The following is a 25667-nucleotide window of genomic DNA, read 5'->3' on the forward strand; positions in this document are numbered from 1 at the left end:
ATGAGACTGAAATAATGTGGAGACAAAAGCGACGCCCATATTTTTTAGCGCCAAATAAGACGCCCACATTATTTGGCGCCTAAATGCTTTTGGCGCCAAAAATGACGCCACATCCGGAACGCCGACATTTTTGGCGCAAAATAACGTCAAAAAATGACGCAACTTCCGGCGACACGTATGACGCCGGAAACGGAAAAGAATTTTTGCGCCAAAAAAGTCCGCGCCAAGAATGACGCAATAAAATGAAGCATTTTCAGCCCCCGCGAGCCTAACAGCCCACAGGGAAAAAAGTCAAATTTTTGAGGTAAGAAAAATATGATAATTCAATGCATAATCCCAAATATGAAACTGACTGTCTGAAAATAAGGAAAGTTGAACATTCTGAGTCAAGGCAAATAAATGTTTGAATACATATATTTAGAACTTTATAAATAAAGTGCCCAACCATAGCTTAGAGTGTCACAGAAAATAAGACTTACTTACCCCAGGACACTCATCTACATGTTTGTAGAAAGCCAAACCAGTACTGAAACGAGAATCAGTAGAGGTAATGGTAAATATAAGAGTATATCGTCGATCTGAAAAGGGAGGTAAGAGATGAATCTCTACGACCGATAACAGAGAACCTTATGAAATAGACCCCGTAGAAGGAGATCACTGCATTCAATAGGCAATACTCTCTTCACATCCCTCTGACATTCACTGCACGCTGAGAGGAAAACCGGGCTCCAACTTGCTGCGGAGCGCATATCAACGTAGAATCTAGCACAAACTTACTTCACCACCTCCCTTGGAGGCAAAGTTTGTAAAACTGATTTGTGGGTGTGGTGAGGGGTGTATTTATAGGCATTTTAAGGTTTGGGAAACTTTGCCCCTCCTGGTAGGAATGTATATCCCATACGTCACTAGCTCATGGACTCTTGTTAATTACATGAAAGAAATATCTGTGCACTCAAATACATCCTTCTCCTTGCAAACATCTAGAGCATAGACCCTTTTTTTTTTTTGACCATAAGCAATTACATGCATACAGCGCACACAAAAAAAGTGTATATTGGCAGTAAATCCTTTCAGCTAATTTTCTGTGAGCCTTTGACAGTGAATCTTATCCGAGATGGTGTGTTAGCCAATAAAACAGGTTGTTCTGTATCCCCAATAGTGAAGAGTGAAACATATATGGAACAAGTATGAATATTCTACAAATACAACACATTTGACAGTAAATATGGATACACACTAATTTACACCATATGTTTTTATTTTGCATATGAATAATGTAAACTTTTTTTTCTGAAAAGAAAAATGTGAAAGGCAAACAAATCCTTGAGACAGATAGAGATAGCACCTTAAAGCTTATTAAGACTCCTTTTCAATTGCTCATGTTCTGCTATAAAATAAGTTACAGCTTATTTTACGTAGTTTGCTAGTAAAGTAGTGTTTTGCTCCAGCAGACTGCTACTACATAGATATTAACTTACAGATATCCATATTTACAGACAAGTATGATAAAAAGAATGCATTTAATGACAGCTACCCTTCAGTAGAATGATAGACTTATTGTAAAAGTAAATACAAAAATATATATTTTAATAGGTAATTATATATTTTCTGTACCTATAACCTTGATGAATAACAACAAAGACTTTCAGAGCAGGAGTAGCTGATAGACACAAAAATATAGCAAAGATCTTTAAAAAAATAAATTAACAAAAGAATGTAAGTTATTCAACGGAACTTTCTGAAATTCCCGTCAATACATTTTCTCAGTTCCATAACCAAAAATATCACTTGCAGGAAAATAAAATTAGAAACATCCTTTCAATGTTATGTCTTATAAAAGAAGATAATTTGAGTGTAGCTTATTTCAAGCAATTGTGACGATATATCAGGGAATTAAATATTTTAATGTCCATAATATACTTCTTTCTCTGACATGGTTGATCATGTTTTACTCTTTTAAAGAGAATATATAAACTAGTTCTGATGCAGGAACAATAGTATGGGGGGCTGACCATGGACACATGCTTAAATTTTCAAATCAAGTAGAATTTGTAGCAAAGGTTATTAATCATATCCCACAATTCATTTGCAGGTTTCAAAAGAAAAAGGGTTTTTTTGTTCCCCCAAGTGCTCAAGCACTAGCAATTCTGAAGGAAACAGTAATTGTGTCCACAATTTTGTAACAAAATCCATAAAATATTAATTACCCAATACCAATATACAAGCAGGAAATTCTTTAAACTAGGATTACTTCCTAATGATTGCTGATGCTGTGAGGCAGATCTTCCATAATTATGTTACATACTATATATATATATATATATATATATATATATATATATATATATATATATATATATATATTCCCAAAAGGCAATGACATGCATGTTATTATCTAATTAGGTCTATGAAACATCTTCCAGGTAATCTGCAACGTCGCTGATGTGGGATAGAGTATGATCCAGAGTAAGGTCTTCAAGCTACAAATGCAAAAAAAAGACAAAACTAGTCAAGTATAGAGAAAACAGAAAATGAACAGTGTCACCCTGAGCTGCATAAAAAGGAAAATTAACTATCAAAATACTTTATGACTTTACACAGATTCCAAACATTTCAAAAATGTGTGCGCTCTTCATTGAACTCAGGTGTGTGCTCAATTGCATGTTCATAACAAATGCAGGCTGATCACAATGCCCCATTTAAAAAACAAAAACATAGCATTGACTTTTGGGCCTTCAAGCAACATAGGACACTTTGTTGAGCATCAAGATACATGTATGGAAGCATTAACATACTTCAATACACAGTACATAGAATGTAATAGTCTTCCTTTTGTCTTCTTTTTAGGACCGTTTTCAGTACATAAAAAGGCTTTTCCTGCAGTTTCACTGACTGTCTTGCTTCCCACATGTATGCTGTACTTAGACTCTGCATGCAACTCATGGCAGGAGAATACCTTCAAAAGGTAATAGCACAGTCGGTACAAGCCATGCTATTTGATAAACTGTCCGCTAATGAAATTAGGGAGGGAAAAAATACAAAGAACTGTGGGCGGCTGGTGGAGTCATCCATTTTTATATTATTTAAAGGTCAATTTAACTGCTTTTTAATTAAGAAAAAAAACTATGATATTTGCACAGCCTATATCATTTATCCTGTGCTTCTGACCATGATTGGTCATCTTGTCTTTTACTTATGCCACACTGCTTAAAGGGACACTCAAGTCAAAATTAATCTTTCATGATTCAGATGGAGCACACAATTTTAAACAACTTTACAATTTACTCCCATTAACAAAATGTGCACAGTATTTTTATATTTACACTGAGTCATCAGCTCCTACTGAGTATGTGCAAGAATTCACAGAACATACGTATATGTATTTGCGATTGGCTGATGGCTGTCACATGATACAGGGGGAGTTGAAATAGACATAACTTTGAAATTTGTCAGAAAAAAAATCTACTACTGAAGTTCAGACTAAGTGCTGCCGCCTTGTCTTTTTATCATGCATTTGTTCATTATGCAAGTTTACATCATTTATTGGTCTTTAACTTCCATAACATTAACAGACCAGGTTTTTATTATAGCTGAATCAGTGCACAGGTGAAGTTATCAGCTGATCAGTAGCACTATGCTTTACTAACCTGCTCTCTCCCATCAGCTGATTATTTCACCTGTGCTCTGGTTCAGCTATAATGAAAATCTGGCCTTTTTGGGGGTACTTGAGGAACACGGTTGAGAAACAATGTTTTAGACTAGAGGATAAATTACAGAAAAATATTGAAAAATAAATGAGCAAATGTTTTTGTTTTTTTAAATTATGCATAAACAAACAATATATTTTGAATTTAACGTTCTCCGAAAATATTTGTTACCTTGTCACTGATATTTAAGTCATCTATCGATAAATCCTCTTCTATCTCTTCACCAATACTAATTTCACTTTTATCAGACCGCTGGCTGGTGCTATAGAAAGATATATAAATATATATTAGGCAGGTACACAACACATAGATGCAATAAGCAAACAATTTTATAAATTGATCATTGAAAGCTAAAAAGCAGAAACAGGGAGATTTATTTCACAACACCAGTTTTTTTAAAGTCTGTTTTAAATTTTAAGAGAAACCATTTTTAACAAATTAAGTTATAATTTTACCTGTTGAAATCATCAGCATAGTAATCTTCATCACCATCTCCTTAAAACAAAGAAAATACAAATGTATATGTAGCACAACGCAACAACATATTTAACCTTTTTCCTATAAATTCTACTTTGCCAAGGCTAAAGTGAATGCTTCATGACAACAGTTTATAGAGAGACTAACTTCTTAATTACTAATCTAAATTTTAAAGGGACGTAAAAAATAATGTTGAATAAAACACAAAGAAAATAATGTTACATAATAAAAAATAATGTTGCAAAAAACCTGTAAAGAATAATGTTAGATAAACGTAAAAAATAATGTTACATAATTCTGCACTATATGCAGAATTATGTAACGTTATCCTTGCGACACCTTCAAAAACAAGAAAAATGTGAGAGATTTAACCCCCCAAAAGGTATACTTACCTTCTGCTCCTTCCTCCGATACTGTGTATTTTTCAAAAGTGTGTCACAGACGTGCTTCTAATCACAGCGCGCCCAATCGCGTACTTCTGCAGGAGCATGCTACATTTAGTTCAATGCCACAATAGGGTGTGCTGTGATTACCCAGCACACCCATAAAATAATTTTGGGTAAAAAAAAATCATAAGAAGCTGACGAGGAACGGAAGGTAAGTATGCTATTGGGAGTTAAATCTCTCACATCTCTTATTTTTTTAAGTTGTTGCTAGGGTAATGTTACAAAATTCTGCACATAGTGCAGAATTATGCAATATTTTTTACGTTTACTGTCCCTTTAAAAGGGATACTAAACCCAAAATTTTTTTTTTCATGACTCAGATAGAGCAATTTTAAGCAACTTTCTAATTTACTCCTGTTATGTTTTCATTCTTTTGCTATGTTTATTTGAAAAGAAGGAATGTAAGCTAAGGAGCCGGCCCATTTTTGGTTCAGCACCCTGGATAGTACTTGCTGATTGGTGGCTACATTTAGCCAATTAGTAAGCGTAACCTAGGTGCTGAATCAAAAACGGGCTGGCTCCTTAGCTTAAATTCCCGCTTTTCAAATAAAGATAGCAAGAGAAAAAAAATTACAAATTACAAATATCTGTTAGCGAAGCTCTGCATCTTCACACTGGGCGCCGCAATCGTGGCGCTTATATTTGTTATTTAACTTTTCCGCTCCCTATTACACTAAACTGAAGTGCAACAGGTGTCAAAAACATCACAGATCAGCAACAATATGCTACAAGATGGCGGCGCCCAGTATAAAATGCAAAACAACAGAATTCTGTAATGAGGGAGGAAAAAAAAAAAAAAAAAAAAAGGTATAGGAGGAAAAACAAAAGAATTATGAGTATTAAAGGGACACTGAACCCAATTTTTTTCTTTCGTGATTCAGATAGAGAATGCAATTTTAAACAACTTTCTAATTTACTCCTATTATCAATTTTTCTTCGTTCTCTTGCTTTTCTTTATTTGAAAAAGAAGGCATCTAAGCTATTTTTTTGGTTCAGCACCATGGAAAGCACTTGTTTATTGGTAGGTGAATTTACCCACCAATCAGCAAGAACAACACAGTGTGCACCAAAAATGGGCCAGGCATCTAAACTTAAATTCTTGCATTTCAAATAAAGATACCAAGAAAATGAAAAGAATTTGATAATAGGAGTAAATTAGAAAGTTGCTAAAAATTGCTTGCTCTATCTGAATTACGATAGAAAAAAATTGGGTTCCGTGTCCCTTTAACCATCCTACTGTATAATTCCTCCCGGCCTCTTTAAAATTGCACTCTCTCTCTGAATCGCGCACGTTTTTTTAATTTAAAAAATATTTTGTATGTAAGAGTACCATATATCACTTCTGCTGTGTATCATTAGTTCAAATCTACTGGCTGCTATATCCATTCTAGTTTAAACTTCAAACACTTCAAAAACACATTGGTAGGAGTTGTCTGTTTTTATAATCTGCAGGGACTTGCTTCAAATAAATGACAAAAACCTGTTAAACCTGCATTCCCGTAGTTTTGTTTATACCCAACTACTATAATCCGCACCAAAGTACCTGTCTGGTTGTCAACATCACTTGGTCTATTCTTGATCAGACATTGTGTTTCATGTTTGTCAAGCTTGAAGTAGAAAATGTGACTATCATGTAATAGCAGGTACTTACCAGGCGATCCCTTTATTACTTTGAATGATGCATGTATATTTTCTTCTATGAACAAAAAAACATGAATTACATTTTGTAGAATTTTGTCCCCTTTATTTTAAAAACAATACTGACATTTCCCTTAAATGACAACTCCATTATAAAATTCTGCATCAGATATGTAAAGAGGAACCCAAATGTAATGTACATGTACATTTTATGAAGTCACAAAATATTTGCCAAGAAATGGTATTAATACAAAATAAGAAAAGAAAAAAAACCCAACCAGAATTTTTCAAAAGCTGAAACCTTAAAAAAAACATTTAAATGGACAGTGAATCCTAAATTTATCTGCCCTTTAATTTGTTCCCAATGATCCATTTCCCCTGCTGGAGTGTATTAAAATAGTTCACAAATAGCTAATTTAGCTTTATTACGACATTTGAAATAACTGATTTTGCCTGCGCTATTTCTAACTATGCTGAAAACATCTATTCTCAAGTATTGGCTATAGAAAGGCTATGTAAACACAGCAGAAGAAATTACACTCTCAATGGGGGTTAGGAGAGATAAGTAATATGTTAATTTTCAATTGTTCTCTAAGTTGTGGGCTTTGGTTTACAGAGATAATATACAGAAGTGCATGTGTGTGTACAGAAAGTGATAAAGGGGAACCGATTTCCCTGCAAACTCCAATTTTAATAGTTTGTGGTTTTAAGGAACAAAACCAGCTACTTCATATACAAATATAAACCTAAAGAAGCAAGTTTTCATGCAGGTTATAATCTGCAGCTGGTATCAGTCATTGGAAAAAACATTAAAGTGATGGTAAACTTTATATATTTATATATTACAAACGCTAAATTATTTAAATAAATCACCCTTTCCTGTTTTTAGAAATTGTGCCATTCCTCCACCGTATGAATCTATTTCAGTGTTCAATGACGATTCAGGCTGTCCAGCAAGTTTTAAAAATATTGCATGCGCAAAGAAAACCAGGGTCGTTAATGTTTACTTGCTGGACGCCAAAGGGGGCACGATACGATTGACTACAGCTTGATTTGCCATTGAAAACAGAAATAGAGTAATCGTTAGGAACGGCGCAATTTCTTAAAACATAAAAGGATAATTATTTAAATAATTTTGCATTTATAATGTATTTTATGAATGAAAGTGCCCATCATTTTCTTTGTGATTACAAATATTGTTCATATAATCGATAAGATTTACCATCAGTTTAAGAAAAAGCCATTTTTACAGTACATTGTCCCTTTAACAATGAGCAGCTGAAACTTAAAAAATATATATCCGCAACTAAATAACATACAATTATACCCAGCTAAAATTAAGTGTTTTCAATATTTGTTCAAAAATGTTTAACTAAATCAATTTATCTTAAATTTTGCAATTATTTTGTAATTTGGATAACTTTTTTTTTTTATACATATTTTTTTTATTGATTTTCCACATATTTTAACAACAGTTAAAAACAATTTAGTGAAATAGAGTTTGGGTTATACATTATATTACATGCATTACTTGCAGAATAACACAAAAATAAATCTCCAAAAAGTTTGAATAATGCAGGATTATTTGGCAAACATAATATCTTTTTTTAACCCTTTTTTTTTTTCATTTTATTTCTATTCAACTGAGGGGGGGGGGGGGGAAATAAAAATCATTCTTTGTAAGGAAAATACAGGCCCTATCACCATGCCCCAAGGTAATCAATTAGAGGGAAAACTTTTGATAAATGGGGACCATTTCTTGAAAAAAGTGTATATATATATATATATATATATATATATATATATATATATATATCTACATTAAAACGGTTCTATTTTTCAAATAATTCTTAAACTTCCAAAATATTGGGAGTAATTGGTTCCTTCCATTTCCTGAGGATCAAGTATCTAACAGCCAAAATTATTAAATTATTCAATTTAATATGTTGGCCCTCTGGAGTCCCTTCCCAAAGAAAAATTATGTGTGTGATATAAATGTTCCCCATAGGCAACTTAACTGCCCAATATATTATTTTATGCCAAAGCTGATAAATTTTGGGGCATTCCCAGATCATATGCACCAAATTAGCCCTTGGGTAAGAACACTTCGGGCATGAGCTGAAAGAAGAGTTTTCCCATCTCCACCCCTTCTCTGGGGTGTAATAGGTTCGTTCTATACAGGGAGTGCAGAATTATTAGGCAAGTTGTATTTTTGAGGATTAATTTTATTATTGAACAACAACCATGTTCTCAATGAACCCAAAAAACTCATTAATATCAAAGCTGAATAGTTTTGGAAGTAGTTTTTAGTTTGTTTTTAGTTATAGCTATTTTAGGGGGATATCTGTGTGTGCAGGTGACTATTACTGTGCATAATTATTAGGCAACTTAACAAAAAACAAATATATACCCATTTCAATTATTTATTTTTACCAGTGAAACCAATATAACATCTCAACATTCACAAATATACATTTCTGACATTCAAAAACAAAACAAAAACAAATCAGTGACCAATATAGCCACCTTTCTTTGCAAGGACACTCAAAAGCCTGCCATCCATGGATTCTGTCAGTGTTTTGATCTGTTCACCATCAACATTGCGTGCAGCAGCAACCACAGCCTCCCAGACACTGTTCAGAGAGGTGTACTGTTTTCCCTACTTGTAAATCTCACATTTGATGATGGACCACAGGTTCTCAATGGGGTTCAGATCAGGTGAACAAGGAGGCCATGTCATTAGATTTTCTTCTTTTATACCCTTTCTTGCCAGCCACGCTGTGGAGTACTTGGACGCGTGTGATGGAGCATTGTCCTGCATGAAAATCATGTTTTTCTTGAAGGATGCAGACTTCTTCCTGTACCACTGCTTGAAGAAGGTGTCTTCCAGAAACTGGCAGTAGGACTGGGAGTTGAGCTTGACTCCATCCTCAACCCGAAAAGGCCCCACAAGCTCATCTTTGATGATACCAGCCCAAACCAGTACTCCACCTCCACCTTGCTGGCGTCTGAGTCGGACTGGAGCTCTCTGCCCTTTACCAATCCAGCCACGGGCCCATCCATCTGGCCCATCAAGACTCACTCTCATTTCATCAGTCCATAAAACCTTAGAAAAAACATAATTTATGCTTACCTGATAAATTCCTTTCTCCTGTAGTGTAGTCAGTCCACGGGTCATCATTACTTATGGGATATTAACTCCTCCCCAACAGGAAGTGCAAGAGGATCACCCAAGCAGAGCTGCTATATAGCTCCTCCCCTCTACGTCACACCCAGTCATTCGACCAGGAACCAAACGAGAAAGGAGAAACTATAGGGTGCAGTGGTGACTGGAGTATAATTAAAAAATTTAGACCTGCCTTAAAAAACAGGGCGGGCCGTGGACTGACTACACTACAGGAGAAAGGAATTTAACAGGAGAAATTATGTTTTCTCCTGTTAAGTGTAGTCAGTCCACGGGTCATCATTACTTATGGGATACCAATACCAAAGCTAAGTACACGGATGACGGGAGGGACAGGCAGGATCTCTATACGGAAGGAACCACTGCCTGAAGAACCTTTCTCCCAAAAACAGCCTCCGAAGAAGCAAAAGTGTCAAATTTGTAAAATTTGGAAAAAGTATGAAGAGAAGACCAAGTTGCAGCCTTGCAAATCTGTTCAACAGAGGCCTCGTTCTTAAAGGCCCAAGTGGAAGCCACAGCTCTAGTAGAATGAGCTGTAATCCTTTCAGGAGGTTGCTGTCCAGCAGTCTCATAGGCTAAACGTATTATGCTACGAAGCCAAAAGGATAGAGAGGTAGCAGATGCTTTTTGACCTCTCCTCTGTCCAGAATAAACGACAAACAGGGAAGAAGTTTGTCGAAAATCTTTAGTTGCCTGTAAATAAAATTTTAGGGCACGGACTACATCTAGATTGTGCAGAAGTCGTTCCTTCTTTGAGGAAGGGTTAGGACACAATGATGGAACAACAATCTCTTGATTGATATTCTTGTTAGTGACTACCTTAGGTAAGAACCCAGGTTTAGTACGCAGAACTACCTTATCTGAATGAAAAATCAGATACGGAGAATCACAATGTAAGGCTGATAATTCAGAGACTCTACGAGCCGAGGAAATAGCCATTAAAAACAGAACTTTCCAAGATAACAGCTTGATATCAATGGAGTGAAGGGGTTCAAACGGAACACCCTGTAAAACGTTAAGAACTAAGTTTAAGCTCCACGGCGGAGCAACAGATTTAAACACAGGCTTAATCCTGGCCAAAGCCTGACAAAAAGCCTGAACGTCTGGAACTTCTGACAGACGCTTGTGTAAAAGGATGGACAGAGCTGAGATCTGTCCCTTTAACAAACTAGCAGATAAACCCTTTTCTAAACCTTCTTGTAGAAAAGACAATATCCTAGGAATCCTAACCTTACTCCATGAGTAACCCTTGGATTCGCACCAATGTAAATATTTACGCCATATCTTATGGTAAATTTTCCTGGTAACAGGTTTCCTAGCCTGTATTAAGGTATCAATTACTGGCTCTGAAAATCCACGCTTTGATAAAATTAAGCGTTCAATTTCCATGCAGTCAGCTTCAGAGAAATTAGGTTTTGATGTTTGAAAGGACCCTGAATTAGAAGGTCCTGTCTCAGAGGCAGAGACCAAGGTGGACAGGATGACATGTCCACTAGATCTGCATACCAGGTCCTGCGTGGCCACGCAGGCGCTATTAGAATCACTGATGCTTTCTCCTGTTTGATCCTTGCAATCAAACGAGGAAGCATCGGGAATGGTGGAAACACATAAGCCATCCTGAAGGTCCAAGGTGCTGTCAAGGCATCTATCAGGACCGCTCCCGGGTCCCTGGACCTGGACCCGTAACGAGGAAGCTTGGCGTTCTGGCGAGACGCCATGAGATCCATATCTGGTTTGCCCCAACGTCGAAGTATTTGGGCAAAGACCTCCGGATGAAGTTCCCACTCCCCCGGATGAAAAGTCTGGCGACTTAGGAAATCCGCCTCCCAGTTGTCCTCTCCTGGGATGTGGATCGCTGACAGGTGGCAAGAGTGAGACTCTGCCCAGCGAATTATCTTTGATACTTCCATCATCGCTAGGGAACTTCTTGTCCCTCCCTGATGGTTGATGTAAGCCACAGTCGTGATGTTGTCCGACTGAAACCTGATAAACCTCAGAGTTGCTAACTGAGGCCAAGCCAGTAGGGCATTGAGAACTGCTCTCAATTCCAGAATGTTTATTGGAAGGAGACTCTCCTTTTGAGTCCATGATCCCTGAGCCTTCAGGGAATTCCAGACAGCGCCCCAACCTAGAAGGCTGGCGTCTGTAGTTACAATTGTCCAGTCTGGTCTGCTGAAGGGCATCCCCCTGGACAGATGCGGCCGAGAAAGCCACCATAGAAGAGAATCTCTGGTCTCCTGATCCAGATTCAGCGTAGGGGACAAATCTGAGTAATCCCCATTCCACTGACTTAGCATGCACAATTGCAGCGGTCTGAGGTGCAGGCGTGCAAAAGGAACTATGTCCATTGCCGCTACCATTAAGCCGATTACCTCCATGCATTGAGCCACTGACGGGTGTTGAATGGAATGAAGGACACGGCAAGCATTTAGAAGCTTTGTTAACCTGTCCTCTGTCAGGTAAATTTTCATTTCTACAGAATCTATAAGAGTCCCCAAGAAGGGAACTCTTGTGAGTGGTAAGAGAGAACCCTTCTCCTCGTTCACTTTCCACCCATGCGACCTTAGAAAAGCCAGTACTAACTCTGTATGAGACTTGGCAGTTTGAAAGCTTGACGCTTGTATCAGAATGTCGTCTAGGTACGGAGCTACCGAAATTCCTCGCGGTCTTAGTACCGCCAGAAGAGAGCCCAGAACCTTTGTAAAGATTCTTGGAGCCGTAGCCAACCCGAAGGGAAGAGCTACAAACTGGTAATGCCTGTCTAGGAAGGCAAACCTTAGATACCGGTAATGTTCTCTGTGAATCGGTATGTGAAGGTAAGCATCCTTTAAATCCACTGTGGTCATGTACTGACCTCTTTGGATCATGGGTAAGATTGTCCGAATAGTTTCCATCTTTTTTGGGAACCACAAACAGATTTGAGTAAAACCCTTGTCCGTGTTCCGACCGCGGAACTGGGTGGATCACTCCCATTAGTAAAAGGTCTTGTACACAGCGTAGAAACGCCTCTTTCTTTATCTGGTTTGTTGACAACCTTGAAAGGTGAAATCTCCCTTGTGGAGGAGAAGCTTTGAAGTCCAGAAGATATCCCTGAGATATGATCTCCAACGCCCAGGGATCCTGGACATCTCTTGCCCAAGCCTGGGCGAAGAGAGAGAGTCTGCCCCCCACTAGATCCGCTTCCAGATCGGGGGCCCTCACTTCATGCTGTCTTAGGGGCAGCAGCAGGTTTTCTGGCCTGCTTGCCCTTGTTCCAGGTCTGGTTAGGTTTCCAGCCTTGTCTGTAGCGAGCAACAGCTCCTTCCTGTTTTGGAGCAGAGGAAGTTGATGCTGCTCCTGCCTTGAAGTTACGAAAGGCACGAAAATTAGACTGTCTAGCCCTAGGTTTGGCTCTGTCTTGAGGCAGGGCATGGCCTTTACCTCCCGTAATATCAGCGATAATTTCTTTCAAACCGGGCCCGAATAAAGTCTGCCCCTTGAAAGGTATGTTAAGTAATTTCGATTTAGAAGTTACATCAGTTGACCAGGATTTTAGCCACAGCGCTCTGCGTGCCTGAATGGCGAATCCGGAATTCTTAGCCGTAATTTTAGTTAAATGTACTACGGCATCAGAAATAAATGAATTAGCTAGCTTAAGGGTTTTAAGCTTAAGTGAAATCTCATCTAATGTCGCTGAGTCAAGGGTGTCTTCCAGAGACTCAAAACAAAATGCAGCCGCAGCCGTGATAGGCGCAATGCATGCAAGGGGTTGTAATATAAAACCTTGTTGAACAAACATTTTCTTAAGGTAACCCTCTAACTTTTTATCCATTGGATCTGAAAAAGCACAGCTATCCTCCACCGGGATAGTGGTACGCTTAGCTAAAGTAGAAACTGCTCCCTCCACCTTAGGGACCGTTTGCCATAAGTCCCGTGTGGTGGCGTCTATTGGAAACATTTTTCTGAATATAGGAGGGGGTGAGAAAGGCACACCGGGTCTGTCCCACTCCTTAGTAATAATTTCAGTAAGTCTCTTAGGTATAGGAAAAACATCAGTACTCGTCGGTACCGCAAAAAATATTTATCCAACCTACACATTTTCTCTGGGATTGCAACTGTGTTACAATCATTCAGAGCCGCTAACACCTCCCCTAGCAACACACGGAGGTTTTCCAGCTTAAACTTAAAATTTGAAATGTCTGAATCCAATTTATTTGGATCAGATCCGTCACCCGCAGAATGAAGCTCTCCGTCCTCATGTTCTGCATATTGTGACGCAGTATCAGACATGGCCCTAGCATTATCAGTATACTCTGTTCTCATCCCAGAGTGATCTCGTTTACCTCTAAGTTCTGGCAATTTAGACAAAACGTCAGTCATAACATTAGCCATGTCTTGTAAAGTGATTTGTAATGGCCGCCCTGATGTACTTGGCGTTACAATATCACGCACCTCCTGAGCGGGAGATGCAGGTACTGACACGTGAGGCAAGTTAGTCGGCATAACTTTCCCTCTCGTTGTCTGGTGAATGTTGCTTAACATGTACAGATTGACTTTTATTTAAAGTAGCATCAATGCAATTAGTACATAAATTTCTATTGGGCTCCACCTCGGCTTTTGAACATATTGCACAAAGAGTTTCCTCTGAGTCAGACATGTTTAAACAAACTAGCAATTAGACTAGCAAGCTTGGAAATACTTTTCAACTAAATTTACAAGCAATATGTAAAAACGATACTGTGCCTTTAAGAAGCACACAAAAACTGTCACAGTTGAATAACAATGAACCGGATTAGTTATATAAACCAAAATTAGCAAAGGATTGCACACATTAGCAATGGATGATTAACCCTTAATATCAGAAAAAACGTATAACAATTGACAATATAAACGTTTTTATCACAGTCAAGCACAGTCTCACAGGTCTGCTGTGAGTGATTACCTCCCTCAAAACTAGTTTTGAAGACCCCTGAGCTCTGTGGAGACGTCCTGGATCATGCAGGGAGAAAAAGACAGACTGTGACTGAATTTCTGATGCGTAGTAAAAGCACCAAAATAGGCCCCTCCCACTCACACTACAACAGTGAGGGGAGCTCAGTAAACTGTTTTAATTTAAAACAATGACAGCCATGTGGAAAATAAAGCCCAAAACAATTTTCACCAAGTACCTCAGATAATTAAACGATTTAACATGCCAGCAAATGTTTAAAATCAAATATATGAAATGTCTTTAAAAAGCCTTCTGCTAGTCGCTCCCACTGCAAGTTAGGCTAAAAGATATATGCATACAGTATTTTCCCAGTGAAGTGCCATTCCCCAGAAATACTTAAGTGTTAACATATATACATGTCAGCCTGATACCAGTTGCTACTACTGCATTTAAGGCTGTACTTACATTATATCGGTATTAGCAGTATTTTCAAAGTCAATTCCATTCCTTAGAAAATAATATACTGCAACATACCTCTTTGCAGGTGAACCTGCCCGCTGTCCCCTGATCTGAAGTTACCTTACTCCTCAGAATGGCCGAGAACAGCAAACGGATCTTAGTTACGTCCGCTAAGATCATATACAAAAACTCAGGTAGATTCTTCTTCAAATTCTGCCTGAGAAGGAAACAACACACTCCGGTGTCGTTTAAAATAACAAACTTTTGATTGAAGATATAAAAAACTAAGTTTAATCACCACAGTCCTCTCACACATCCTATCTATTAGTTGGGTGCAAGAGAATGACTGGGTGTGACGTAGAGGGGAGGAGCTATATAGCAGCTCTGCTTGGGTGATCCTCTTGCACTTCCTGTTGGGGAGGAGTTAATATCCCATAAGTAATGATGACCCGTGGACTGACTACACTTAACAGGAGAAATCAGTCTTGAGATATTTCTTGGCCCAGTCTTGACGTTTCAGCTTGTGTGTCTTGTTCAGTGGTGGTCGTCTTTCAGCCTTTCTTACCTTGGCCATGTCTCTGAGTATTGCACACCTTGTGCTTTTGGGCACTCCAGTGATGTTGAAATATGGCCAAACTGGTGGCAAGTGGCATCTTGGCAGCTGCACGCTTGACTTTTCTCAGTTCATGGGCAGTTATTTTGCGCCTTGGTTTTTCCACACGCTTCTTTGCGACCCTGTTGACTATTTTGAATTAAACGCTTGATTGTTCGATGATCACGCTTCAGAAGCTTTGCAATTTTAAGAGTGCTGCATCCCTCTGCAAGATCTCACTATTTTTGACTTTTCTGAGCCTGTCAAGTCCTTCTTTTGACCCATTTTACCAAAGGAAAGGAAGTTGCCTAATAATTATGCACACCTGATATAGGGTGTTGATGTCATTAGACCACACCCCTTCTCATTACAGAGATGTACATCACCTAATATGCTTAATTGGTAGTAGGCTTTCGAACCTATACAGCTTGGAGTAAGACAACATGCATAAAGAGGATGATGTGGTCAAAATACTCATTTGCCTAATAATTCTGCACTCCCTGTATATTAACTTCACATGTGCTTCTGTCCAGGTTGATGACAGTGTAGTTTGAGTAACCAAACAAAATTACCTTTGGACCAGGCATGCGTTTACCGTTTCTAAGGGAATTAAATTACCCCATTGTTGAGATTTCTCTCAAATTGGATTCTCCCTCTTTGAAAATAAGCAATTGGTAACCATTAGAAATCGATAAAAATTCAATTTTGGGCCAAAGTAAGCCAATCCTCCACCCTACCCCATTGCCATCTCCAGCCATGCTCATTTACAATCTTTGAGACATAATGCCTAACTTGCAAATATGCAAAGAAATCTTTATTTGAAAGGTTAAATTCTCGACTCAGAGTGTTAAATGTTTTAACTGCCTGGTTTTCTGTTTGATTTGGATAACATTTAAGTAACATTTATAAATAACAGAAAATGTTATAATATTGGAAATTATTACATTCCCCCAGTCGGCTACTTCATAATGCCAAATATATAATAACTAGTCTTAAAGCCCATGTACACAGGCCAAAATGTGAAAGGAAAGAAATATACCTCTTAGGAGGCATTGTGCACTTTTATCTCGAGTGTAGCTGCCCAACTCCATCCCCCCTCCCTCATTTACCCACCTCTCCTTCCAAGAACCTTTCCCTACCCTCTAATCCCCCATCCACTCGGATCCCCTCTCCCTCATCCCCCCCCCCCCCCCCCCCCCTCCCTGCCGCTCTCAACATTTTTTTGAATCCTCCCTTCCTCCTCCCTCAAAAATGTTTTGGATCTCCTCTCCCTCATCCCCACTGATTGCTGGTCCAAACAGTTCTTTTTCCCTTGTATCCTGTTAGTTTTGCACTTCCCACAAAGCATCCCGCATTGCCTACTTTAGCCAGCAGAGGTTGCTGGTGCTGTTTAAAGGCTACTATAAAGCACTAACAAACGTGAGGGCGGCGGACTAAACCACTTCTCAGGCGGTGATACATATGAATTTATGTGGGATAGTAGCAGCAGTATAGCATGGAAAGATTTTGTTTGTCATGTAATCATGACATTCAAAAATATTTTTTTAATTCACAATGTGGGCTTTATTTGAGCATAGTTAATACTATATAACAGTTGATAATGTATTGAGCTTCCTCTCTACCCCCATAATGGTAGATGGTTTGCACCAGCTCTGTCAGCGTTGGGGGTGGTGCGTGGCCGCTTATTCTCTTTAGTGTTTGTCAATGTTGGAGGTGTGAGAAGCCCGGCCCAATGTAATATCAGACAGATGTTGCAGTGCTGTACACAGCATCGGCTGTCTGTCTCAACCTTAAGGCCAGGTATGTTTTTCTCACGCTGCAGTCTCTACTGCGCATGACTGCGTCAGACAAACATGCCTGACCTTTTATAATATAGGATAATAATAATAATAATAGATACAGATATAGACAAATTACTTGTCTAGTTCAAGAGAAGCTATTTTGCCATTTGCTGTTTTGAGATCCTTCAAATAGTCAAGCTGTATGTCTTCTGTACAAACAAATAATTATGGCTGAATGTAAAATAATGAATTTCCTATTAAATAGAACATCTCACCAAGCAAAAAATGGTTAAACTTTAAAGTGTGATTGGCAGGAACTTACTGTCAGAATCTTTAAAACGAGGTGCTCCAGTGAGTGAAATGACATCAGTTTTCAGTGGTGGAGCTGTTGTAAGAGTGGAAAATCCTCCAGCTGATTTGCTTGGTTCATTTTTCCTGCAGAAAAGTATAATTAGTTAATCAAATTAAATTGTACAATTTTGCACTCACAAAAGCTAACTTAAAAGTAAGCTAAAAACAATTTAATTTGTGCTAGTTTAAAGGAACATGATACTCATATGCTAAATCAACTGAAAGTGATGCAGCATAGCTAAAAAAAAAACTAAGAAAATATCACCTTAACATCTCTATGTAAAAAAAGAACATATTTTACCTTAAAATGTCTTAATCTCACAACAGTAAGTGCTCTTGAAATAGTTTTCCATCAGCTGCATAAATATAACCAATAAGCTTAATCCGTACTGATGTCACGATTAGCTTTACTATGATTTCACTTACATCTAGTGATATTTTATAGTAAACATCCTTAACCCCTTAATGACAAGTGACGTACCAGGTACGTCCTGCAAAAACTTGCAGTTAGTGACAATGGACGTACCTGGTACGTCACTTGTCTAAGAGAGTGCTGGAAGCGATCGCAAACGCTTCCAGCAGCTCTCAGGGTATTGCAGTGATGCCTCGATATTGAGGCATCCTGCAATACCCTTAGAAAGCATCCGATGCAGAGAGAGCCACTCTGTGGCCCTCTCTGCACCGGTAGCGATGCGGCCGGTTCGTTGGTGGGTGGGAGCGCAACTGGGAGGCGGGTGGGCGGCCCATCGCTACCCGGCATCCGGCTCCTGTTAGTGCAATGTGCACGCCGGGTGCCGGGAGCGTGCGGGGGCGCGCATGCGCGTGCGCGCGCGGGTGCGCGCGCACGCCCGCGATCACCTACCCACACTGACACCAATGAGTGGGAAGAGGGGGGGAAATATATATATATGAGGATCTGGGAGGGGGAGGGGGTTGGGGTATTGTGGGGGGCTGCTACACTACAGAAAAAAATAAATTAGTAATAAAAAATAATTAAAAACACTTTTTTGGGGGGCAAATTGGGTACTGGCAGACAGCTGCCAGTACCCAAGATGGCGGCAATTAGGTAGGGGAGAGGGTTAGATTGCTGGGGGGGGGATCATGGAGGTTGGGGCTAAGGCAGGAGTCCATCACAGCTAAAACATTTTTTTTTTTTTATTAAAAAAAATAAAAACTCCTTTTATTTAGTACTGGCAGACTTTCTGCCAGTACTTAAGATGGCGGGGACAATTGTGGGGTGGGGGAGGGAAGAGAACTGTTTGGGAGGGATCAGGGGGTGGGATGTGTCAGGTGGGAGGCTGATCTCTACCCTAAAGCTAAAATTAACCCTGCAAGCTCCCTACAAGCTACCTAATTTAACCCCTTAACTGCTGGGCATAATTTACGTGTGGTGCGCAGCAGCATTTAGCGGCCTTCTACTTACCAAAAAGCAACCACAAAGCCATATAAGTCTGCTATTTCTGAACAAAGGGGATCCCAAAGAAGCATTTACAACCATTTGTGCCTTAATTGCAGAAGCTGTTTGTAAATAATTTCAGTGGGAAACCTAAAGTTTGTGACAAAATTTGTGAAAAAGTGAACTTTTTTTTTATTTGATGACATTTGGCGGTGAAATGGTGGCATGAAATATACCAAAATGGGCCTAGATCAATACTTTGGGTTGTCTTCTAAAAAAAAATATATACATGTCAAGGGATATTCAGGTATTCCTGACAGATATCAGGGTTCCAATGTAACTAGCGCTAATTTTGAAAAAAAGTTGTTTGGAAATAGCAAAGTGCTACTTGTATTTATGGCCCTATAACTTGCAAAAAAAGTAAAGAACATGTGAACATTGGGTATTTCTAAACTCAGGACAAAATTTAGAAACTATTTAGCATAGGTGTTTTTTGGTGATTGTAGATGTGTAACAGATTTTGGGGGTCAAAGTTAGAAAAAGTGTGTTTTTTTCAATTTTTTCCTCATATTTTATATTTTTTTTTATAGGAAATTATAAGATATGATGAAAATAATGGTATCCTTAGAAAGTCCATTTAATGGCGAGAAAAACGGTATATAATATGTATGGGTACAGTAAATGAGTAAGAGGAAAATTACAGCTAAACACAAACACTGCAGAAATGTAAAAATAGCCATTGTCATTAAGGGTAAGAAAATTGAAAAATGGTCCGGTCATTAAGGGGTTAAACTGAATAGGGTAATAAAAGAACTGTGCCGGCACATGCCAGATGCACGCTCCTTGCAAGTCCTAAGACTAGCATACTGATTGGCTGCTTAAAGTCCCTTTTACGTAGGGATGTGGCTACTGATGAAATTTTGAGGTAAAATATCTTCCTTTTTTAGATAGAGATGTTCAGGTGATATTTTCTAGTCAACTTTTTACAGGTATGCTGTATCACATTTTTAAGTGCTTCCACATTTGGGTATCATCTCCCTTTAAAGAAAGAAAAAAAACCTCTAAAGAAGCAATCTAAAGGTTCTATAAATGTAAAAAGGGAAGGAAATTTCAACCAATTAAACCAAACCTCTTTCTTACCTTTCTGCAGAGCTTTGCTCCATACCTGTCTCTAATGAATCATCAATATCATCTTCCGTGTCACTATTTTTATCAGAAGCTCTTTTTATTCCAAATACCAGGAAAGCAGCATTATTGAGAAAAATATCAAAACATCAAAATGTTCACCAGTACATGAAGGATCATAGACAAAATGTAACAAAGAAATTACTAGTTTGAAGTTTCTATGGGAATTTATGTAATGTATTCAACTGAACCAATAAAAGCAGGTAACGTAAGATTATTTATAAACAGTGATTTAAATCAGGGATGGCTTACGGCCCAAGGATCTGCACAAATTAATGTGTCACTCAGGAAAACGCAGTTTAAGAATGCGTGCCAACTAAAAATGTGTGTATTGGGGGAATTCTGGTGACTGGGCAAACAAATGGCTACAACTAAAAAGAGAAGAACAGCAAACAAAGGGTTCCCTGCACCCTTACCAAAATATGGCCCATGTCATAGACGTTCTAGGAAGTATATTATTTTGTGTTTCATAGCCATTTGCAGCCCTTAAAGGGACATGAAACGCAAATGTTCTATTTCATGATTCAGATAGAGCATGCAATTCTAAACAACGTTCCAATTTACTCCTATTATCACATTTGCTTGATTCTCTTGGCATCTTTTGTTGAAGGAGCAACAACACAATAGTGGGAGCGAGCTGAACACATCAGGTGAGCCAACAACAAGGAGCATTTACGTGCAGCCACCAATCAGCAGCTAGCACCCAGTAGTGCATTGCTGCTCCTGAGCATACCTACGTATGATTTTCAACAAAAGAACAAACTAAAATAGATAATAGAAGTGTAAAGTTATTTGAAATTGTGTGCTCTAACTGAATAATGAAAAGTGTAATGTCCCTTTTAAGGCTTTCAAAGTATAGACCAGTGGTACTTGTGTTAGGAAGTTAGCTATCACTGTTTTATACGGTTGTTTTTTTAAAAACTTTAGAGCAAATGCCGTCTCTGTAAGCTACAGATTAAAGAAAATGCTCCACACAGTGCAATTTTGGGAGATGAAGAATGCCAAAATTCTGTAGCAGAATTGGGCTGAATGGAAAAAAAAAAAAAGAATTAAGACAGAGGGACCTTATTAAGTTGTAATTTACCAAAATTAAAGGGTTACTCTGATGGAAAACGGAGATGCTCTTATTCTGTAAAGCATTTAAATTTTCCATAACTGTTCCTTTGTAAAGATGAATTTAAGCCCCACAAATGGTTGGGAGTCACAAAAGAATGAGGCCTCTGAATAGTAAAGCTAACTAGGAATCGCATACGCATGTGGCAGTCAATCACCTGCCGTGACATACTCAGGAGCTGTAATGTGTACAGCAGGACTTTAGTTATGTGTTTAATCCTCTTACAAATAGGTAGACATTCTAATCAATTAGTAATCCTTATTATACTTAACTAGAAGCCTACATGAATTTTGTAGATAAAATCATTTGATAAGCTCTTCTTAAAAGGGACATGAATACAACAATTTTTCTTTCATGGTTTAGATAGAGCATAGAAATTTAAACAACTTTGTAATTTACTTCTAGTACCAAATTGTCTTCGTTCTCTTGGTATCTTGTTTAAAAGCAGCGATGTGCCTGGAACACTATATGGTAGCAGTTTTGCTAAAATGTTATCCCATTTGCAAGAGCACTATATGGCAGCACTATTTCCTGTCACATAGTGCTCCAGACACCTAAGTATCTCTTCATCACAGAATACTATGGGATCAAAGCAAATTTGATAATAGAAGTAGATTGGAAAACTTTTTAAAATTCAATGCTCTGTCTTGATCACAAAAGAAAAATTTTGGATTTCGTATCCCTTTAAGAATTACAATAAACAAACTCCAAAGTTACCAAATTACACTAATACAAATATTAAATGCTGTAACAAATTATTTAATGATCTGCATTAGAACTTTTGCATTAAGGCCCCCCATGATTCACAAATTATAGGAGTGCACATCAGCAGATAAATCCGCACTGAATTAAGCTTCAATAACTTACAAAATAGCCATGACTTTTTTTTCTTACATAACTAGTTGATTGTGCTTTAAAATGGATCAAATGTTTTGGTGATAAATTCCTTAAACTATTACCTATTTCAATAATATTACATCACAGGTAAGGAATGATGCAATAGTATGATTAAAGGGACGCTCAAGTCCAAAAAAACTTTCATGATTCACATAGGGCATGTAATTTTAAACAACTTTCCAATTTACCTTTAGCACTAATTTTGCTTTGTTCTCTTGGTATTCTTAGTTGAAAGCTAAACCTAGGTAGGCTCATATGCTAATTTCTAAGCCCTTTAAGGCTGCCTCTTATCTGAATGCATTTTTACAATTTTTAACCACTAGAGGGAGTTAGTTCATGTGTGCCATATAGATAACATTGAACTCACGCACGTGCAGTTACCTAGGAGTCAGCCTTAATTAACTAAAATGCAAGTCTGTCAAAAAACTGAAATAATGGGGCAGTCTGCAGAAGCTTAGATACAAGGTAATCACAGAGGTAAAAAGTATATTAATATAACACTGTCGGTTATGCAAAACTAGGGAAAGGGTAAAAAAGGGATTATATATGTTTTAAACAAACATTCTGGTGTAGACTGTCCCTCTAAACAAATGTTAAAGAGACATAAAGGAGCAATAAGAAAATGATTTAATATGCTCTCTCTTCCTTTCTACCTCACAATATCCTGATTGCAGGAGGAGCCACGGTAGGGGATAACCAATCTCAGGAGGGTGCTGATGTAATTGGTATATTTTCTCATTCATTAATTGAAAAGATGTCAAGAGGCTGGAATAATTTATGTTAAATAATGAAGTGGTTGTCTAATCTTTCGAATAATTAAGACTTCTTATATATATGTTTTAAATGATGGCTAATATGCCTAGTTATTGTGTTATGATTATTTGTGTTACTTTTTGCTAAATATTTTAATTTTAATAATATGCTACCATCCTCCCACTAATTACAGTGCTGCCCCCACTACACCTGACCTTGTAAAAGTGCATCCAGCCTCACCTAAACTGGAAGACCAGTTGAGCATGTGCATTTCATCAGTAGGGGGATTTTTTTACAGAGAATAGAACCTGGGGAACACTTCACATTGGTTTGAACACACACAATGTAGATAAAGGAAATGTTTGCTTACCCAATAAATTATTTTCTTTCATGATGGTGAGAGTCCACAAGCAATCACATGAAGGATTAAAGTCTAGTCCATTCGGAGGAGGCAAAACAACCAACATAACAGAGCTTTTAATCCCTCAGTCATACATATGACAGAGAAAGGATACATTTAGAAAAATAGGAATGATAAAGCAGGGTTAAATGTAGTGTAAACTATCACAGCCACCAAATGTACAGAATAAACATAGGCAGGCCTTGTGGACTGTCACCACCATAAAATAAATTAATTTATTATGAGGTAAGCATACATTTAGTTTTCCTTCAGAAGATGGTGAGAGCCCATGAGCCATCAAATGTGGCATCCTATCCCCAAGCTGGGAAGTCCATGAGACCACCATGAAATAGGGTGGGATAATAGTTAAGGCAGGTGAAGGCACTAAACAGACACAGCGGTCTGTAAAACTTTCCCACCAAAAGAAGCCTGAGAAAAAGGCAAACTTGTCAAAATTTGGAAAAAGTAAGCAAAGAGGACCAAGTAGCTGCATAACAAACTTGCTCAATAGAAGCTTCATTCCTGAAAGCCCAAGAAGTGGCAACTGCTCTAGTAGAATGAGGAGTAATTGGTTCTGGGGGAGAATTCCCTGCTACCAAATGTGCTTTGTGAATCAAAGTTGTAAGCCAAGCTGCTAAGGTAATTGTAGTAATTGTCTGTCCCTTCCGGGGCCAGAGAAAATAAACAAAAACAATTCTAAATTCTTTTGTAGCCTGAAGATAAAATTTCAAGGCCCTGACCACATCCAAGTTGTTCAGCAATAGAGCCACCATTTCCTGATTAATATTATCGGAAGATACCACTTTAGGAAGGAAAGAATTGTTGGTTTTTAAGGCTGGTATCACAGAATAGGGCAAAAAAGTTCAGAAGCTCATTTGGTCGAGGAAAAAACTAACAAAAAAAAACTTCCAAGTTAACAGCTGCCTATCAAGACCATGCATAGGTTCAATATGTGGAGTCTGAAGAACTTTTAAAAAGCAGGTTAAGGAACTGGCTAGAAAAAAAACTTTTTCCAGATCCTCCTGTGAAAACAGAATTTATGCTTACCTGATAAATTACTTTCTCCAACGGTGTGTCCGGTCCACGGCGTCATCCTTACTTGTGGGAATATCTCTTCCCCAACAGGAAATGGCAAAGAGTCCCAGCAAAGCTGGCCATATAGTCCCTCCTAGGCTCCGCCCACCCCAGTCATTCGACCGACGGACAGGAGGAAATATATAGGAGAAACCATATGGTACCGTGGTGACTGTAGTTAGAGAAAATAATTCATCAGGCCTGATTAAAAAACCAGGGCGGGCCGTGGGCCGGACACACCGTTGGAGAAAGTAATTTATCAGGTAAGCATAAATTCTGTTTTCTCCAACATTGGTGTGTCCGGTCCACGGCGTCATCCTTACTTGTGGGAACCAATACCAAAGCTTTAGGACACGGATGAAGGGAGGGAGCAAATCAGGTTACCTAAACGGAAGGCACCACAGCTTGCAAAACCTTTCTCCCAAAAATAGCCTCCGAAGAAGCAAAAGTATCAAATTTGTAAAATTTGGCAAAAGTGTGCAGTGAAGACCAAGTCGCTGCCTTACATATCTGGTCAACAGAAGCCTCGTTCTTGAAGGCCCATGTGGAAGCCACAGCCCTAGTGGAGTGAGCTATGATTCTTTCAGGAGGCTGCCGTCCGGCAGTCTCATAAGCCAATCGGATGATGCTTTTAAGCCAAAAGGAAAGAGAGGTAGAAGTCGCTTTTTGACCTCTCCTTTTACCAGAATAGACAACAAACAAAGAAGATGTTTGTCTGAAATCTTTTGTAGCCTCTAAATAGAATTTTAGAGCACGGACTACGTCCAAATTGTGTAACAAACGTTCTTTCTTTGAAACTGGATTCGGACATAAAGAAGGTACAACTATCTCCTGGTTAATATTTTTGTTAGAAACAACCTTTGGAAGAAAACCAGGCTTAGTACGCAAAACCACCTTATCTGCATGGAACACCAGATAGGGCGGAGAACACTGCAGAGCAGATAACTCTGAAACTCTTCTAGCAGAAGAAATAGCAACCAAAAACAAAACTTTCCAAGATAGTAACTTAATATCTATGGAATGTAAAGGTTCAAACGGAACCCCTTGAAGAACTGAAAGAACTAGATTTAGACTCCAGGGAGGAGTCAAAGGTCTGTAAACAGGCTTGATCCTAACCAGAGCCTGAACAAATGCTTGAACATCTGGCACAGCTGCCAGTCTTTTGTGCAATAAGACAGATAAAGCAGAGATCTGTCCCTTTAGAGAACTTGCAGATAATCCTTTCTCCAAACCTTCTTGTAGAAAGGAGAGAATCTTAGGAATTTTTATCTTATTCCATGGGAATCCTTTGGATTCACACCAAC

At 38.4% G+C, this 25667-nt stretch overlaps 1 protein-coding gene across 5 annotated transcripts in view; it reads right to left on the reverse strand.

Moving 5' to 3' along the window:
- Positions 1-1240: 1240 nt before the first annotated feature.
- Positions 1241-25667, reverse strand: part of CEP43 (centrosomal protein 43) — a 93064-nt gene continuing 68637 nt past the window's right edge. For 4 of the 5 annotated variants that reach the window (XM_053711107.1, XM_053711105.1, XM_053711108.1 and 1 more), the window contains 5 exons: positions 17516-17628; positions 6282-6326; positions 4163-4202; positions 3879-3969; positions 1241-2480 (listed from right to left, as the gene is read on the reverse strand). In XM_053711107.1, the coding sequence (XP_053567082.1) occupies positions 2406-2480; positions 3879-3969; positions 4163-4202; positions 6282-6326; positions 17516-17628 (364 nt within the window). In that variant the 3' untranslated portion in view covers positions 1241-2405. The remainder of the gene's footprint in view (positions 2481-3878; positions 3970-4162; positions 4203-6281; positions 6327-17515; positions 17629-25667) is intronic. The other variant, XM_053711106.1, reaches the window with a different exon arrangement.

Source organism: Bombina bombina, chromosome 4 (genome assembly GCF_027579735.1).
Source record: "Bombina bombina isolate aBomBom1 chromosome 4, aBomBom1.pri, whole genome shotgun sequence".
Classification (NCBI taxonomy): domain Eukaryota; kingdom Metazoa; phylum Chordata; class Amphibia; order Anura; family Bombinatoridae; genus Bombina; species Bombina bombina.